This window comes from Callorhinus ursinus, unplaced genomic scaffold, assembly GCF_003265705.2.
Source record: "Callorhinus ursinus isolate GAN/ISIS: 27379988/994484 unplaced genomic scaffold, GSC_fseal_2.0 scaffold57, whole genome shotgun sequence".
In the NCBI taxonomy this organism is placed as follows: Eukaryota; Metazoa; Chordata; class Mammalia; order Carnivora; family Otariidae; genus Callorhinus; species Callorhinus ursinus.
Genome location: NW_027397119.1, coordinates 6,484,258 through 6,503,642, shown reverse-complemented (window position 1 = coordinate 6,503,642; position 19,385 = coordinate 6,484,258). Strand labels below are relative to the sequence as shown.

At 48.1% G+C, this 19,385-nt stretch overlaps 1 protein-coding gene across 1 annotated transcript; it reads left to right on the top strand.

The window, feature by feature from the left end:
• The first annotated feature begins 12,201 nt into the window (after window positions 1-12,201).
• On the top strand, window positions 12,202-19,380 carry CHI3L1 (chitinase 3 like 1). Its single transcript, XM_025855272.2, is given in 10 exon segments — window positions 12,202-12,315; window positions 12,553-12,582; window positions 13,743-13,944; window positions 14,459-14,515; window positions 15,286-15,436; window positions 16,264-16,388; window positions 17,499-17,622; window positions 18,087-18,269; window positions 18,876-18,992; window positions 19,224-19,380. Coding segments are annotated over 10 exon segments (1,155 nt in total). The 5' UTR covers window positions 12,202-12,290; the 3' UTR covers window positions 19,365-19,380.
• The last annotated feature ends 5 nt before the right edge of the window (window positions 19,381-19,385 follow it).

Genomic DNA, 19,385 nt, shown 5'->3' with positions numbered 1-19,385 from the left:
CTTACGGAAGTGAGAGGGTGTGTGTGTGCGTTTCATTAACTCGTACTTACTTCTGGATATCTGAATGGAGAGGAGAAGGGGGAGAATGTCTTAGTGGATGGGAGTGTAGCCCCTGAACAGGAAGGGAAACCCAATGAGGGGTTACTAAAAACACCATCTGCATTCAAGACATCCCTCAGAACAGTGGCTTGAAATCACCATCATCATTACCCAAAGACATTTACCAGAGACCTGAGTCCTTGGGCTGAAGAGATCTGTTGAGAGTCAGATTCCTGCACCAATACGGCGGTGGAGCAGTTCAGTGGAAGGAGACACAACCTCTGCCCCCAGGAGGCACCACATCTGAGAAGGAAAGGAGGGAAAGAGCCCTTCACTTCAGGGAGTTCCCTGTGTGGCAGAGGGAAAAGAGAGTTCCCCCTTTAGAAGGAAAGCTAGAACACACGGGAACCAAAGACGCCCCCACAGAGGCAGGTGTTCCCAAATCCCCACAGCTCAATGGTTATAGAGCCAGAGCCAGAAGAAAGAGCTGTTAGAAGTGAGCTTGGTGAAACAGGGGAAGGTTCCAGGAGGAGGTGAGTCTGGAAGCAGAAGGAGGAAGACTGAAGTGGGGAGCTGGCAGCAGAAGGCTGGGGAGGGAGAGAAGCTCACCCATCGGAGGAGTCCGTGGAGGTGAGAGAGGTGGGAGGGGGAGCAAGCCAGCCAAGACCACTGGCAGGGAGCTGCCCAGAGGAGCCAGAGTGGTCACGCCTTCTTCAACAAGATGGGCCAGGGCAGGGGTCCTATAGAAAATCAACACATACATCGCTGATCTAGGAGCCCTCGGGTGAGTGAGGATTGCTGGCCCCAAGTTCTTGAGTGCTTCCTCACCCAGCTTTCTCTTCCTAGTCCACCACCCAGACAACGCAGACCTGCAGGGGCCCTGGCTCCCGTACGGAGGAGGCCCCCACACGGCCATCCCACCTGTCCAGGCAGAAATGGAGGCTGGGTCACTTCCCATCCTGTCTGCTTACCGAGAAACCTACGACAGGTCAGCTGAGGGGACCTGCACGATCACTTGTCCATTATCTTCATGTGGCTTCTCTAGAGAGACGCATTTTCATAATTCTGTGAGGAACTGTGAACTTTAGTTAATTTACCAAATATGTGTGAACACTACAGGAGCAAGAGGTGAACCTGTGCCCAGTTTCTTGTTCGTTTGTTGTTTTTTTTTTTAAGATTTTATTTTTTAAAGTAATCTCTACACCCAATGTGAGGCTCGAACTCACAACCCCGAGATCAAGAGTCGTACGCTCCACCAGTGGAGTCAGCCAGGTGCCCCTTGTGCCCTGTTTCCAATATGACTGAGCACTTCATAGATCACAGTCAGGAAAAAGAGGAAAAAAACAAACCAACAGGGCTGTCCTAACTGGCTCTGGTTCCCCCAAATAACAAGCCTTGAATACTTCCCAGAAATTTGGATTCCTCACAAAAACAATGTTTGATCCCTGAGTTTTGCTGTGCTGAAATCCAAGGGTCTGTTATGAATACGGTGATCACTTGTGAGAAAGCTGCTGTTTTCCACCATGAATGGAATGGTGTAAACATGGTAATCTTGGTCATTTTTCACATTTCCCTTTAAATACTTGTCTTTTGTATTTAGTCAGTCAGTCATCAGAAGACCAACTCACTCATACGTTCCCCAAGTGACCATTTTCTTCCCTTTTCTAAAAGCGTTGGTGTCTGGTCCTTGCTTTGACCACTTCTTCCTAGAGGTCCCACCACTGTGGGTGTCGAGGTCACGTGCACCTTGTCCAGACCTGGAGCCCCGGAGTCTTCAGCTCACCCTCCCTGGCTCCTCTGGGGGATCTTCTGTGAAGTGATGGAGCCCAATCTGATTCTTGGCCAAGTTCATTTCTGGTTCTAAAGGAGCACAGCCAATTGTGCCCACACCAGGGGCAGCAGAAGTGGGATGTGGCCCCACCACTGAGCGATGTCTGTCCCAGAGCAGCAGGGGGGGTTTCTGGAATCGGATCCCCCCAGGACTCCTTTTGTGATGGGAGGAATGTGATTAAGGATTCTGCTATTTTCTGGCATTTGAGAAGACAGGGTTAAGAAGGGGTCTTGGGTGTGTTTCTGTAACTATTGATCGAATTCTGTGTTCGCGAGGTTTGTGTCGGTGCCAGTGGAGGTTCTGTTCTAAGTTCAGAACCTCTTCTTCATCCCAAAGTTCTGGCTTGTCAAGTGTACTCATTATGGTTCCAGTAGCTGTTGATAGTGACAAAGGTGAAAATCCTACACCCGAGATGAAAGGAAACCAAAGAGCTCTCTTTCTCTAAATAATTAATGATTCAAAATCAATGCCTCTTCAGAAAGTTATATATAAGGTTAAAAGGGAGATTATCGTTGTAGGGGATGTGGGCATTACAAAAGAGAGATCTTGCTCTGCTAAATTAAGAAGGAAATCCCCAAATTACTCAGATTTTCAACACTGCATCTGTCCCAAGGACCTAATTGTCCACAGGGTTTTGACCATGAGTTTAATTAATGACCTTCGTTATATAAAATACATAAAATTATATATATAAAATATTATAAAATAAGCAAAATCATTACTGTTAAAACAAACTAAAAGTTTTAAAATCTAATCTCCAATTGTATAAGAAGAAAATTTTGTATAATACCCCAATCAAGATGATTCCTTGGGAAAATTAAACCAGTTAATAAGTTTGGTTCATAAACAGCTCTATGCCTTCTCCCTAAATCTACCACCCTCATAAAGCCAATGTGAAGACAATATTCTGGTCTGTACAACTCATGGGTTTATTTACTTGTAGAAAGTGCAATTATTTCGAATTGCCTAAATTTCTTCTACTGTTTTCTCTGGTCATATAAACTAAGATTAATTTATTTAAGATTATAAAATTGTAAAATAAAGAGTTCAGCTACATTAATAATAAAAGGTAGCATCTTTATAGAAAGAGATTATTTTGTATCATGCTAAAAGAACACACAGTGTTAATGCTTCAAATTATAACTTCCAGAGCCTTAATTAACCTAAGACCTTAAACTAATGTTAATCTGAGTTAATAATAAACAGTCTTTGGATACTTGAACAAAATAATTTAAAAATACCCCTGTGGTTACTTAGCCAGCAGTAACAGGTTGAAAGCTTGAATAAATGCCTTCGGGTTATGTTAACGTACATATAGATATTTTAAAGAAAGGTAAAAAAATGTCTGTTATAACAAGATGTGTTGCAAGATAATGGGGTATGTTTTTGTTTATCAAGAGGGAAAAAAAGAATAATTTTATTATAAACAAAAGATATCCTTATGCCAAAACATAAAAGAAGATAGTAAGGGACAAATTTGAGGTTGTCTCACAAGCTTGGATGGTCTGAGGGAAAGTAAAATTCATTTTCTTGTGAATAAAATTGCTATAAATAATGAGTTCGAAAGGAGAAATGATGTGATAATTTTTTAATCAGTTGGCTTGTTGTTAATTAACTTACTCATTAGTATTGTACTTTTTTGCTGTATATTATTACACTAATGATCTATGCAAGGAGCAAACGTAGAATTGAGATTTGCTACCTGTTCTTTTTAACCAATGTAACCTACTCCCAAACGATGCAAATCCCCTTTTATAAACATATTCTGTTAATTCTCTGTTCTTTTCTTAGATTTCTACATTTTAACATAAATCCCTCCTTTTTGAACATGTTCGTGTTCCTAAATTATTACTACCTGCATTGCTGTGTGTTTTAAAAAATTATTGTTTATGATTGATTTTTGCCTTTAAATACTTATGTAAGTTCATGTCTTGTATCCTCGGACAACTCTTTCAAATTTGACCTTGCCCAAATTCAGGCCCCACATGCAGAAACTGTGAAGATGTGTTTTACACCAAACAATTTACAGAATTTTTTTTTTTTTTAGATGGCCATGGTTAACACACGGATTTATTTTTTCACTGCATGAGATGGGAGATATGAAAAATAGTGAGTTCTGTGTGCCATTCTCCAGAGGGTTGATTAGCTTGACACAATTGTCAGAGCCATTCTGTTTATTCCTGCTTATCAGAAAGAAACATCCAGCTTTACTAAGGTTAAGTATTCATAAGTAAAATGTATTGATTTCAACATTTCAATTATTCTATTGAAAACAATCATGCTCACATTTCACTTTGAAAAGAACCATTCTGATGTTCATGGACAGAGACTGACACAATAATTGTCAACACAGTCATTTACTTTAAATTTTGTCCCTAGATTTAATTATCCTTGTCAATTGAAAACATTCTTACTTTATGGCATTATGGCACTAATGCCCTCAGTCTCACAAATTGTTTGCATATTATACCTTCATAAAAGACTCCAAGTTCCTCCATTCTTGCTGATTAACCAGAACCATCTAATCTCATTCTTACAGATGATAATTAATTAATCTTATAATTACAGATGATATTTCCTTTTTCCCTGCATCTATTAAAGTCCCCTGATACAAGCTCAAGATCAGGAATTGAGTCCTCTGGAAGAAATAACAAAAGGGCATCAATAAAGAACTGAATTGTTGACTTTTGATACCACAGGACATACACCCATGGCTACAGGTTTCCCTGTGTAAGTTGACATCTTTGCCATGGACCTGGTAGACTGAATTAAGTGACGGAGTCAGAATCTGTGGAGTGGTTTTGGTCTAAATTTGAATATGCGTCAGCAAACTGTGGCCCTTGGGACAAATCCAACTTGCTGTCTCTTTTTGTAAATAAAGTTTTATTGGAACACAGTCATGCTCGTTGGGTTACTGTTATCTGTGTCTGTTCTCCCACTTCAACAGCAGAGCTGAGTGGTTGTGTATAAGGGCAACTGAAAACCATACAACTTTGTAGAAATAGACTACCCAACCCAAGAGCAGCCAAATAAAAATGAACTACCTAGAATTAAATGAACTGATTTCATTTATGATGAATATTTACATTAACTGACATAAGGAAAAAACCTTCCTGTTCCATTGATTTCTTACCCTCAACAGATTATACCTACACAAACTAGAATGAAGCACTTTTAAAAAATAATACTATATTTTATTTAACCCAGTATATCCACAACAGTAACATTTCAACATGTAATTGATCTAAAAAAATTAATGAAATATTTTACATGTTAAAAATTTTATATCTTCAGGGGCGCCTGGGTGGCTCAGTCGTTAAGCGTCTGCCTTCGGCTCAGGTCATGATCCCAGGGTCTTGGGATCGAGCCCCACATCGGGCTCCCTGCTCCGCGGGAAGCCTGCTTCGCTTCTCCCTCTCCCACTCCTCCTACTTGTGTTCCCTCTCTCACTGTGTCTCTCTCTGTCAAATAAATAAATAAAATCTTTAAAAAAAAATTTTATATCTTCAAATCCAGTTTATTTTTACACTTACAGCCCATTAAAGCACTCTCAAAGTCATTTTGTCCCAACTGAACTTTCAAATTACAAAAGAAAAAGAATTCCACGAGAGATCTTAAATATAGATCATAAGCTAATACGTGATCAGGACAGTGAAAAATATAGTTTTATAGATTAATGAAGTGTATTGATTGGCCTCATCCACAAACCAATAATAAAGGTTAAATATGGAAAGTGACTTTACTGAGTTCCTTTAGTTTTTGTGACCAAATTTCCTATTTTATACGTTTGAGGGGGAAAGACTGTAACTGAATTGCTATAGTTTATCTGCCTTTAGAGGGAACTGATACTTATGATCATGTAGGTTGTTTATATAGGTTCAATAAGAATCTGTCCTTTTTCTTGCCAGAATATAATTGGATATTGGCTATGCCGAAAATTCTACTTAATTAGGTATGACAAACCCATTATTAAAGAACAAAGACTACAATGCACATGTGGGAATGACATCTATGATGAAGAAACTTCTCTGGGACAACCCTTTTGACTTAAGAAATTCCAGCATTACTGGTAGTAAAAAATTTCACTTCCCGGCAGGCCAGAACTATTAACAAATATGGGAATCTTAGAGAAAATCATGCTAATAAATATGGTAATGGGGCCCCGGGTGATGCTCAGTCGGTTGAGCATCTGGCTCTTGATTTCGGCTCAGGTCATGATCTCCGGGTCGTGGGATGGAGCCCCATGTCAGCTTCTGCGCTCAGCACTGAGTCTGCTTGTCCCTCTCCCTTCCCCCAACATGTACTCTTGTGCTCTCTCTCTCTCTCAAATACATGAATAAACAAACAAATAAATGAAAACTTTAAAAAAAGATGGTAAAAATTCTTCTGAGACGTAAAAGTAATTTACAACCTGAGGAGCTTTACAAAGCTTCCAGACAGAAGTTCACGATAAAGCATCAGTATCACAGGGCTCTGGTTTTGTTAGCCATTCAAAAACAAAGTGTCGGGGCGCCTGGGTGGCTCAGTCGGTTAAGTGTCTGCCTTCAGCTCAGGTCATAATCTTGGGGTCCTGGGATCGAGCCCTGCATCGGGCTCCCTGCTCACCAGGCAGTCTGCTTCTCCCTCTCCCTCTGCTGCTCCCCCTGCTTATGCTCTCTCTCTGTCAAATAAATAAAATCTTTAAAAAAAAAAAGTGTCTATGTATTAATCCATGCCTCTTAGTATACTTGTGGAAATAAATTTTCATCAAATAAAACAAAATATTCATTTAATGACACTAAGTCAGAAAGTGGTTAATCAACTTAAAGTTTTCTCAACAGCAAGAACTTGCCCACAAGGAAAGAAACCCCGTAGGAGCAAAACCTGACCCTGCTCCATTCATGACTGAGTACCACAGGGGATGGGTCGGGTAGCAGGGGCAGCGGACACTGTGCATCAGGAGAAAATCCAAAAACAACAGGTTTCCTGACTGGTTCAGGGCTCCAGAATAATAAGCCTTGACTTAGTTGTCATAAGTATGGACTCTCTGACAAAAACAATTTTATCCCTGATTGTGACTAGGCTAACAAGTGAAGATATGTCATAAATATGATGAACGTGTAAGAAAGCGGCTGATTTCCACCATGAATAGGGTGGCCTTGGTCATCTTTTTTTTTTCCCTTTAAATACTTGTATTTTGTATTTGACAAGCCAATCTTTCTTCCTAAAGTCTGGCTCATTTTCCCTTTTCCCAAGTCATTGTTTTCTTGTTTAAATGTTTCTGTCTCTGAGACTTTGAGAGCATGCACTATGTGCCAACTACAACACTGAGCCGGGGCTGAGGATTTGGAAATGAATTTGAACTCCTGCCTGGCAGAAGTTCACATCTGGAGGAAAAGACTCACCTATAAAAAGAGGACTTCCCCTTCAAACATTTCGTGGGAAGTTACCACCACATCTGTTTGCTTTGACACCCCATGCAAAAGGAAGGGATCCTCCAAACATTTATGCCCAAAAGGCCAGCCCCGGGGGTCCAGGAATTTGTCCTGGGAGAGGTAGTTCTGTGCACCCTCCTGCTCCTGATCCAGCCTCATCCGTGCCTCCCTCATTACCTTCCCTGCCTCAACTACTCTTGAGGTCTTTCAGTTCCCGGAACATGGCAGCCTCTTTCTAGCCCAGGCTTTTTCTGTTCCTTCTGCCTTACGTGCTCTTTAACCAGACCAGCACCTTCCCTTCATTCCCACCTCAGTTTACACATCACTTCCTATGAAAGCTTTCCCTGACCACCCACACCACTTATAAAGTCTCCCAACCCTCAGAATTGTTTTGGTAAACTCCTCACAATTGTAATAAATTACTTATTTATGTGATTCTTTGTTTAATGTCCATCTTCTCTGACAGACCATATACTTCAAGAGGATAGGGACTGACTCTGTTTTCACTCAGCTTTCTGTCTCTGCCCTCTCCTACAGTGCAAGGCACCTGTGAGGGCTCAGTAAGCATTGGTTGAATGAGTACATGGTGACCAGTGTAGTATAGGGGCTTATTCAGAGTGGCCAGAACTATTGAATGAGATGCAATTTCACAAACATCAGGTTCAAAATAGAAGAGTTTGGAGTCATGGACCATCTTGAGATCACTCATTCATTCATTTATCCAGTCATTCAGTGAGTACTTTACTAAGCATCTACTCTATGTCAATCACTGGGGATGGATACAATAAAATAAATGAGATTGACCCAATCCTGGTGAATATTCAACATATATAAAGAACTGATACAACTCAACACCAAAAAACAAGTAATCCAACTAAAAATGGGCAGAAGTCATAAACAGACATTTCTCCAAAGAAAACATAGTGATGGCCAATAGACACACGAAAAGATGTTCATTATCATTCCTCATCAGGGAAATGCAAATCAAAACCACCATGAGATATCATCTCACACCTGTCAGAATGGCTAAAATCAACAACACAAGAAACAACAAGTGTTGGTGAGCACGCAGAGAAAGGAGAGCCCTCTTGCACTGTTGGTGGGAATGCAAACTGGTGCAGGCACTGTGGGAAACAGTATGGAAGTTCCTCAAAAAGTTAAAAATAGAACTACCCTATGATGTAGTAATTCCACTACTGGGTATTTACTCAAGGAAAATGAAAATATTAATTCAAAAAGATACATGTACCCCTATGTTTATTGCAGCATTATTTACAATAGCCAAGATATGGAAGCAACCCAAGTATCCATCCACAGATAAATGGATAAATAGCCATAGATAGGTGGATAAAGATGTGGATTCTCCATGTATATATACATGTTACACACACACACACACACACACACACACACACACACACACTGGAATATTACTCAGCCATAAAAAAGAAAATCTTGCCATTTGCAATGGTGTGGATGAATCTAGAGGGCATAATGCAAAGTGAAATAAGTCAGAGAAAGACAAATACCATATGATTTCACTAATATGTGGAATTTAAGAAACAAAACAAACAAACAGACGAATAAAAAACAGACTCTTAAATACAGAGAGCAAACTGGAGGTCACCAGAGGGGAGGTGGGCCGCGGAATGGGTGAAACAGGTGAAGGGATTAAGAGGACGCTTACCGTGATGAGCACTAATGTATAGAGCTGTTGAATCATATATTGTACATCTGAAACTAATATAACACTGTATGTTAATTGTACTTAAACTCTAAAAAAATTATAAAAATTAACTTCAAAAGAATTGGCCCAGTCCTTGCCTTTACTGAGCTTATAGTCTAGTGAGGGAGGCAGACGTTAATAATACATCCACGCACAAGATGTAAAATTATAACCCCACTGGGTACTAGGAAAAGGGGCACAAAGTACCCTGACAACCCCACTAAGGGGGTTTCTCTTGCCGAGGGATCTGCCTTTTCTGAAGGTGCTTGCTGAGCTGCAATCTGAAGGATGAATAGGAATGAAGTGGGCACAGAGGGGCCATAGTGGGAGACAACTCCCCATGGGTCTCTTGCATTTCTGCCCATCCTAGGAGCAGAGGAACGGGCTGTCTTTGTTCCAGCCTACCTTTTTGATGATGTTTGTATAACAAACAGCCTTGGAAGATAGAAACAGTGTCTTCCCGTGGAGCAAAAAGCAGTTTCGTTGACTGTCCAATGTAATAAAGATAATGTCTCCCCGCAGGTCCAAGGAGAGGCAGGCTTATGCACATTGTAAAAGATTCGGGTCTCTTAAACTCAGAGCTCCTCTGTTGTGGTGCAAGACGTTGCATGCACAGCATTCATCTGGGCCGCTCCAACGTCACCCCCCCGGAACGTGGGGCCAAGGGAAGTGTGATGGGGCCCCACAGCTGGTGTGTTAAATGAAGAAAATGCAGATTATGACCTGCTGAATGAAGAGGCACAAGTCATCCACATGGGGTCGGCCGGTGGGCGCCTTCAGCATCAGAGCTCCCATTTGGGGGAAGTGAAAACCCTGGGGTCATTTTGACTGAAGGCATGGTTTCAATACAGTCACACAAGGGAAGTTAAGTCACAAGATTTTTTTACTTACAAATCCCAGAAACGAGGGTAAACGGCCATCAGGAGGGAGAAGGGCCATCCTTTGTCCCAGGTCACGAGTGGGCAGGAGATAGAGAACAAGCACCTATTACTTATAAGGTGGTTGGGGCAGAGATAACTTTCACAGGCTCAACTCTAAGTGGTTATTTTAAAAGGTATATTGGGACAAGCCAAGCAAGAACTTGTGGCAGGAATCCTAAGCTCGGGTCCTTACCTAAATGTCCAGACTCTGAGTGTGAGCAGGGTTGTCATACTAGAAAATGTCCAGACAGCAATTCAAAATGGCTGCTTTCTCATCACAGAAAATGACACAAACGTGAAATTCACGCTTCTTGCTGTGCCATGAATAATAAGTCCTTTGTCTCTGACCTAGGACTCTCGTGTCTTCTGTCAGAATCCATGAAACTGTGGCTGTCTCATTCGTTTGCAAACAGCATAAAACTTCAGGCCCCTCAGTTATTGATAGGCACGTCGATGGCATATGCAAAGACCCTGTGGTGGGCAAGGGTAGAGCAAACGTAAGGATATGAAAGAAGGCATGTATGGGTGGAGTGTAGGGAAGAGGAGGATATGAGATGAGCCTGGGAGGGGCTGAGCCATGGGACCCTCAGCCGTTGCTGCTGAGGCAGGCCCAGGGGTATCTTGGCCATTTGTTGTGACAATGCCACTTTCCTGTAGAACATGTAGAATTAATAAACGGGTTTGGAGAGGGACATGGGACAACAAGGTTTGTGCCAATCTGAGCCTATGAGATCATTTTTAACAAAGGAAGAGTGAAAATTGGAAGTGTGTTCTTAACATACTTCACCCTGTAATGAAAATGTTTTTATTGCACTTTATATTGTAATACTTCTTTTAAAGATTAGAGGATGTCCACTTCTCAGCACACAATGAACGAGGAAAAGTTATCACTGACTGGCATTGCTGTCTACCCTGTAGGGTCCAAAAGGAGGCACTTGCCTTAAAAGGGAGAAGCAGGGACCCTTTAGTACGTACAGAGTGACTCTGGACCAAGCACTTTTTATCCACTCCTCGACCAGTAAAGAGAGGTCGTTCCAGTTTTATAGGGAGAGGAAAGGAGAGAAGGGGGGGAAGGGGAGAGACTTCTCTCACCAAGGGAGGGCTGTGAAACTGCAGTGGCTAATGTCAGATTATTACCTAATGTTACGGTTAGGTAATAATAAATAAATAATAAATAAAAAATAAAAGGACTTCGTTAAGAAGCCCTCTGACCCACTCTGGCTCTTAGAGTTTGGAACAGTTCACTCGCCGCTTATTCATTAAATTTTTTTTTCGCCTATTCATCAATGTGCAGCCTGCAAAGAATGGAGACGTCTCGGATCTTTGGCCAAAGAAAGTATCCCCGAGCAGAGGGCAAAGCCGCACAGGCTCCTTAAGAAGCTGTGGTCTTACCCTGACAGTGATAAGGAATCATTCAAGGCCTTGGGGAAGGGGCGACATCGTGAGGTCTGAGTGTCAGAAGCATCACTGAAAGAGATTATGGAGGTTCTCGATCTTCTGGGACTGTCTGCTCCTGGGGGAAATCTGGGGCTGCGGGGAATTGACTCCTGGATCCCTCACTGCAGCCCCAGGCTTGCAGCAGAACCCCTCTCGCTCCCTGGAACTGGAATTTCAAAAATGAAGCAAACCAGCATCGGGCCTCAGAGCAGCCGGGGTGGGGGGGGGTTCCATTCTGCCTCAGATTTCCCTTAAATTATCAGCACAGCAACTGCTCCCAGGCTGTCAGACCCTCACCTGACTCTTGGGCCCGGCTGCGGGAACCAGGCTTGGAGAGAGAAAGTCTGAGGGGGGAGCAGGTCAGGCAGGATGCTGCGGGCCTGGAGAGAAAGTAAGTAACAGCCTCGTTCGGGACACTGCAGGCTTCAGAACTCAACTGTGCCCGGTTTCCACCTGGCCGAGGGCCTGGGCCTAGGGCTTGCTGATGCCAACCGAGAGGCTGCCAGAAAAGCCCGGAAACTGCAGGCAGACAAGTGGGGGTAGGGCGTGGGGGGTGCAGAAGGCAATGAGGAAGGTGGCTGAGAATGAGGCTGGGTCACTCACCCGGGAGCCACCGCCTCGGCACCCCCGTGCGTGGCAGTTGCCTCCCAGAGCCCTGGCCCGAGTTTTCCAAACTCTCCAAGCTTTCTCGGTCTTCCTCTGGTGGCCCACAGTGCTCCTCCCTTGCCCCTTCCCCGCTGGCAAATCCTTCCTTGACACAGCTCAGTTCCCATAAATGGGATGCTTGGGGGCTTGTGGAAGTGGAAGGGGACAGTATAAAAAGGAAGCGTGAAACCCAGGGAAGAGGCCCTGTCTACGCGCCTAGACGGAGAGCTGAGGGCACAGGACGCAGCCACAGCCCGGCCCAATCTGCCGCAGCCAGGATGGAGCTGAGGGTGCCTCGGACAGGTGTCTGGGCCGGTCAAGGCTGGCTTGGTGGTGGGCTTTCAGGCTGAGAGGCCCAGGTGGCCCAGGGAGCCACTGCACCAAGGGGCTGGCCTCCTACCTGCTGGGGGAGGGGGTGCGAGGGAGGGGAAACAGGGGCAGGACAACTGGTGTTAACCCCTTGATTGCCTGGGTGGGGCGTGGAGCAGAAGGAAGGGCAGGATATCCTTGCAGGGGGTCTGACTCGGGATTTCCCTTCAGGCTTCGTGGTCCTGGTGCTGCTCCAGAGCTGTAAGTAACTCCTCTTTCAAGTCACGGGAGATGGGGGGTGTGCTGAGGGTGCTTTGGAGGAGATCTTGGCAGAGGCGAGCACTTTCCAGTTTCTTCTGTGATTCACATGGCTCAGAAATATTAACGTATGTCAAACCAAGGCGATATGCGTATGGATGTTTATTATACTATCCTCTATTTTTCTGTGTATTTGAAATTATTCAAAATAAAAACCCTTCAGACGCCTGGGTGGCTCAGTCAGTTTAAGCGACTGCCTTCGGCTCAGGTCATGATCCTGGAGTCCCGGGGTTGAGTCCCACATAGGGCTCCCTGCTCGGCAGGGAGTCTGCTTCTCCCTCTGACCCTCTTCCCTCTCGTGCTCTCTATCTCTCATTCTCTCTCTCAAATGAATAAATAAAATCTTAAAAAAAAAAAAACAAAATAAACAAAATAAAAACCCTTCAAAGGTTCTGGTCCGCTGAAGGCCCGGACTCGTGGTCTGGTGGGCACCGCAGTTGGGCCCAGGGGCAGCATGGGCGGGTGACGCCCGCTGTTCTTCCTCTGTAACCGGAAAAGGCTCACTCTGCAGGAGGAGGGCTTGGAATGGGGAGAGGAAGGACTTTCTGGTCCACTCTGATCGTGCCCCAGCTTGGGGGACGGGTTGAGGGGGGCTGGGGACTGCCCCTCTGGGTGAGTTACAAGTTAGGGACACTCCTGCAGGAAGGCAGAGAAAAAACAGAACCTCCCAGATCGACGACCCCCTGCAGGTTCCGCAAGGCTCCACTCTGAAGGCCAGGGTCTTCTGACACTGGCTGTTTTGGGCTGGATCCCTCCTCTCCTTCCCTCTCTCCTAAGCCACTGCCTCCAGGAAGCCCTCTTTACTTGCCCCGAGTCCCATTTTACCTTTATTCACCAGCCCCCACGCTCACTGCACACAGTGCCGTGTCCTTAGTCTGCAGGATATTCATCTACTGCATTTAATCTGTTCAAAGCCTTTTCAGAATAGGCCTTATTGTCATCAGAGGCAGAGGGAACTGAGCCAGCCCCTTGTGTTGAGAATGCTAACTTGGCTCACATCTGGGCCCTGGCCCCCAGTACTCCATCGGTGCTCAGTTCAGGGCTCAGCCCGAGGGCCCCTGGCTCTGTCCTGGTTCAGGCACCACCCCAGACTTCTTCTCCAGATTCTGCCTACAAACTGGTCTGCTACTACACCAGCTGGTCCCGGTACCGGGACAGTTTTGGGAGCTGCTTCCCAGATGCCATCGACCCCTTCCTCTGCACCCACATCATCTACAGCTTCGCCAACATAAGCAACCATGAGATTGACACCTGGGAGTGGAATGATGTCACCCTCTATAACACACTGAACATGCTCAAGAACAGGTTGGGCCCCAGGCTGCCAGGACAGGAGGCAGATGGAGGGCTAGACTGGCTGGTCCCAGGGCAGGGCGCCGCTGCTCGGGAGGCTGTGGGACGGCCCCCAGGGACCCTGGCTGGGGAAGTGGAGGGCCTAGGCTTTGGTGGGAGCAGATGATGAGGGTACGTGCTAGGCCATGCCTGGTGGTGACAGAGGCAGGCTGTAGAACAAGGCCAGCTGAGCTCCCCTGGGGAAGGGGAGTCCTCTCCCCCACTGGGGGTGCCTCTCCAGGGAACGTGGAAAATACTCATGACCCTATTTTGCCATTTCCTGGCTTCCCCACTCAGGGGAAACAAAAACGGGCAGCATACCTCAGAGTAACTGCCGCAAAGTCTATGCCTCCTAGAACCCTGAATCTCAGGGTTGGAAGGACCTCCCACCCGATGCTGGAAGCCTGCAACAGCCTCCCACACATGGGGCCAGCCCATGTTACAACAGCTTCACTCCACCCTGGCCCTCCTGCCTCCCTGTGCCCCACAGGAACCCCAACCTGAAGACCCTCCTCTCTGTTGGAGGATGGAACTTTGGTTCTCAAAGGTAGGACCCACTCCTCAGAGGATGATGGAATGGGGAGAGAAGGCATAGGTCTCCCTTACCCACTGTAGAGGGCCACAGGGGCTGCAGACAGGTTAGGCACGGGGGACTAAATGGTTGTTGGGGGCCCGCCCCGTGTACAGCGAAAAAACCAGAGCCCAGAGAAGGAGAGAGCCTTGCCAAGAGTCACACAGTACGTTGTCCGTGGATATTCTGACCCCCGGCTGGTGTTCCATCTACTGCCTCTCAGACCTGAAACCACAGGACTTCTGGGAGATACTGCCCTTAGGGCTGGAAGGAGAGAGATGGAAGGAACAGAAAGTTGGGGAGTGTAGAGAGCCTGGAGGGACTCCCTGGAGTGGGTAGGGTTGGAGCAGGGCTGAAAAGGGGGGCAAGACATGGCCCTAACAGCTCCCACTTACTGAGTGATGGCTCAGCTTCAGCCCCCCGTCTAGCCACAATCACAGGGGATCCCCACCACAGCACCGTGAGACACGGCAATTATCCCCACTTCACTGACAAGGAAACTGAGATGCAGGTTATGACCTTTCCAAGGCAGCTTGGCTAGTAGGTGTTAGAGCAGGGCCTGGAACCCAGACTGGCCGCTCCAGAGCTCTGTCTGAGATGCCTGGGGGTGGGTCCCGTCCCAGCCATGCCCCTCTGGAGTTCGGGGGTTCAGGCCCCTGCATCACAGGCCTCAGAAACCCCTGGAGATGCCCGAGGCCACCAGCATGTCAGTGCTGAGCACGTCACTGGGGTGATTTGGGCCCTAGATTTTCCAAAATAGCCTCCAAGACCTGGAGTCTCAGGACTTGCATCAAGTCGGTGCCACCATTTCTGCGAACCCACGGCTTCGACGGGCTCGACTTGGCCTGGCTCTACCCTGACCGGAGAGACAAGCGCTACTTCACCAGGCTGGTCAAGGTGCTGGCCGGTCGGGGAGAGCGGGGGCGAGGGGCGCTGGCACAAGGGGACGGCCGCCTGAGGGCAGGCCGAGAGGGGTCTGAGGCCGCCTGGCCACAGGGTCCGGGAACCCGGACTGGGGAAGGACAAACTGGCTTGTGCCCTGAGATCTGACACAACAAGGAAGACATCTTGTGACCACGGTGGGAAGTGCGATGGGGTCCTCAGAGGCAGAAGGTCACTAAGTGGAAAGTCCACCTAGTGGGGGAGCATCATTATCCACTGTTTGCTCCCAAATCGATGCTGCCACTCCCCAGCATGCACTGCCTTGGGGACACTTGGCCACATCTGATGAGGGCAGCCCAAGCATCTCCAGGGCCGCAGGGCAGAGTGATTATCTAAACAAATTGTCCACAGCACCAATATCATTTTAATTTTAAAGACCACTAAATATAAATCTAAAGACCACTTTAATTTTTGTAGTCTCATGTACTGGCAGGAACAAAACACAGACTGAAAAACAAATTTCTTCCAATACAATCTGTGGGCCACCGAGGACCACTGTCTGTCTTCATAGTCCCTCTCGGGCAGGGAGCAATTGAGCGTTGATGGGTGTGTGTGGGGTGTGGGGATGGGATGGGTCCAAGCAGTGTTTTAGGAGAAGGGTGGGTGAGCCCCAGGTGGGACCACCAAGGGGCCGCTCTAGCATTCGCCCTGAAGCGCAGTCAGGCTGGGGTCCCAGCAGATGGGGAAGGTCAGTGACATGCTCGGAGACCTCAGCCTCTCTCACAAGACTCCCTCGCACGTAGCCGGGGTCCCCATCACTCACCTGCCTCTCTCCCAACCAGAAAATGAAGGCTGAGTTTGCGAGGGAAGCCCAGGAGGGAACAAGACAGCAATTGCTTCTCAGCTCAGCAGTGTCCGCAGGGAAGGTGACCATCGACAGCGGCTATGACATCACCCAGATCTCCCAGTGAGTCTCCAGCCCCGCCCGGCCCCAGCACTCCACGTGGAGTCAGAAGACTGGATTTCTATCCCCGTTCTTCCAAAAACTTGATGTGTGGCCTTGAGCAAGTCACTTCTGCTCTCCATGCCTCAGTCTCCCCATCTGTCAAAAGGGGCACCGTAAACCCTGTCCTTCCGTTTTTACACGGGGTATTGTGCTAAGCAGTTGAGAGAGTTTCTGTGAATGCATTTGTGGAAAAGGAGGTAGGAGATGATACCCAAACCGGCCGGCCGCTGCGGGGTGTTTTCTCCACCAGAGCACTAGTCACTGGAGACACAGCTCAGTAGCAGTAACACTCTGCTTTGCTAGATGCCTCGAGGTGCCTTCACACACACAGGCGAGCCCTCCCCTGTCCACCCCTCCTCCTCACCCTGCCCCCTTCTGCACGTGAGGATGAGCAGTTCACAGTCCCGAGGGGCTGATGTCTTAGTGGAATCTGAAGACCTGGATCTTAGGAAACACAGGAGTAAAGAACAAAGGCTCTTCACTATGACTTTTCAGAATCTTCTTTATGATCTCGGGGAGGCATAGACTCCGTTTAAATTGATCGTTTAGGAGGTGGGAACTAGGTGGCTCTCAACAATTTGCCCCAAATATCCGAAGCTCATATTCATGCAATCCACATGTGGTCCCTCTCACCTGGGGTGTGTGTGTGTGTGTGTGGAAACCTTCCTCCCCACTCCAGTGGATCATAGGTTCAGGCCATCCTTTGGTCCAGCTTTTTCCCCACCAGGCTATCTGTTGATGTTACTCTTTAATCTGCTTTCACTAAGATGAACGTGGCAGGTGGCAGGCAGGGGAGGGTGGAAGGCAAGACAGAGGCCAGCTCCAGATCGTGTGCCGGGGACATAATAAAAGAACTCCATTCTTGCCTTAAATGCACTCGTGGGGCTCTGAGCCCACTCCCGGGTGCGGCGGAGGGGAAGTGGCCAGGCAGCTCAGACAGTGGATCACAGGGCTCTACGGGACCTGCCTCAGGGTTGCCTGCCTGCCCTGCTCCCACTGTGCTGGGGTGATGGGTGTGAGGCCAAGAGCCTTTCTAATTTCCTGTCTCGCCCTCTGACCTCTCTTCCCCAGACACCTGGACTTCATCAGCCTCATGAGCTATGACTTTCACGGAGCCTGGCGTCAGACCACAGGATATCACAGCCCCCTGTTCTGAGGCCAGGACGTTGCGAGTTCTGACAGATTCAACAACGCCGTGAGTGCCTGGAAGGAGGGTAGCCGGCCAGGCAGGGGGCCACAGAGACCTGCCACCTGCCAGTGCTCACACACCAACGCTGTGCCCCTGGGGAATCCTGCAAGGGGGCGCTTAGGGGGCCCACTCCACAGATGAGAAAACTGAAGCCCAAAGTCTGTGAGTGCTCCATGCCTGCAGAAGGGAGGAGGCAGGAGTCTGGTCTAGACCAGCCTTGCACTTGCATGTAACCCGAGCTGATCACCGGATTGGCTGTCAACAGTCATTTACCTAAGACCGTCTTTGGAGAAAGCAACTACAAAATGCACTTTAGATTGCGATGATCGACTCCCAGGAGGAAGCGTGTCCCAGATGCCGGCTACGCCTGGAACTCCACCTGTCAAGGCGGCAGTGGGGGTACAGTCTTGCCCATCCTGCGCCCCCAGCACTGCTAACAACTCCTCCCCTCCCCCTGCCCCCCCTCCTAGGACTATGCCGTGAGCTGTATGTTGAGGCTGGGAGCCCCAGCCAATAAACTGGTGATGGGCATCCCTGCCTTTGGGAGGAGCTTCACTCTGGCTTCCTCCAAGACCGGTGTGGGAGCCCCGATCTCAGGGCCCGGATTACCAGGCCGGTTCACCAAGGAGGAAGGGATCCTGGCCTACTATGAGGTATGAGCTAGGGAGAACGTAAGATCCCCACACACCCAGAGGCCCTGAGGAAGGTGAGCCTCCCAACCCCCATTTCCGCCTTTGGGAATAAAAACATATGTTCCGGTGAACTTAACACCTTGAGGAGGAGGAAGTGGGGAGGTCAGGCCTCTTGCTACTAAGTCTCCTGCAGGCACACCGGGTCTGCACCACCAAGCTCCCAGACACCCCCGCCCCCCGGCCCTAGTTGAGGTTTTCCTGCCAGCCCAGAAAAGAGCAATGGCCCAAAGGCGGGTTCTTTTTGGACCCTGCCTCTGCTACTCTGTATTGCCGTGGGCCAGTCCTTACGTCAACCCATCATCTCCCACATCCCTGTTTAAGATGCCAGAAGCAAACCAGAGTCCCCTTCATGCCCTCAGGCTACAGCACCCCCAGAACCCTAGGGTGTCTGCATCTGGTTTACATACATCAGCATGAGGACTGCAGTCTGGGGGCTGGGGGCTAGGGGCAGGTGTCCTGAGCGGGATGAAGCAAGGGGCTGAAAGAGATGTGGGGAGGGGCATCTCCCTGGTGACCTGCACCCTCTCACCCAGCTCGCCATGCCACCCGGCCCTGTTCTCTGCTCAGATCTGTGACTTCCTCCACTTCACCACGGTCCATAGACTCACTGGCCAGCAGGTCCCCTATGCCACCAAGGGCAACCAGTGGGTGGGGTACGATGACAAGGAGAGCGTCAAAAACAAGGTAGGTTCTCAAGGCCACGCCCCAGGATGAAGAGGGAGAGGGAGCCCGGCTCCAAGCAGCCAGATTCAGGTCCCCTGAACTGAGGGCGGTGCTGGGTCGTGGGGGCGGGGTGGCTCAGGTCTTGGGTGCCCGCTGTTCCCTTCCCTAGGCAGGGGCCCAGGCAGCACGTCCGCCCCGTGCACACTCTAGCCCAGGAACCCAGCTCTGCCCCCTCTGGGTCTTCCCTGCCAGGTGCAGTACCTGAGAAACAAGCAGCTGGCCGGCATCATGGTGTGGGCTCTGGACTTGGATGACTTCCGGGGTGCCTTCTGCAGCGGGGGTGTGCGCTTCCCTCTCACCACTGCCATCAAGGAGGCGCTCCGCGCGGCTTAGCCCCTGTCCTGCACACGGTGG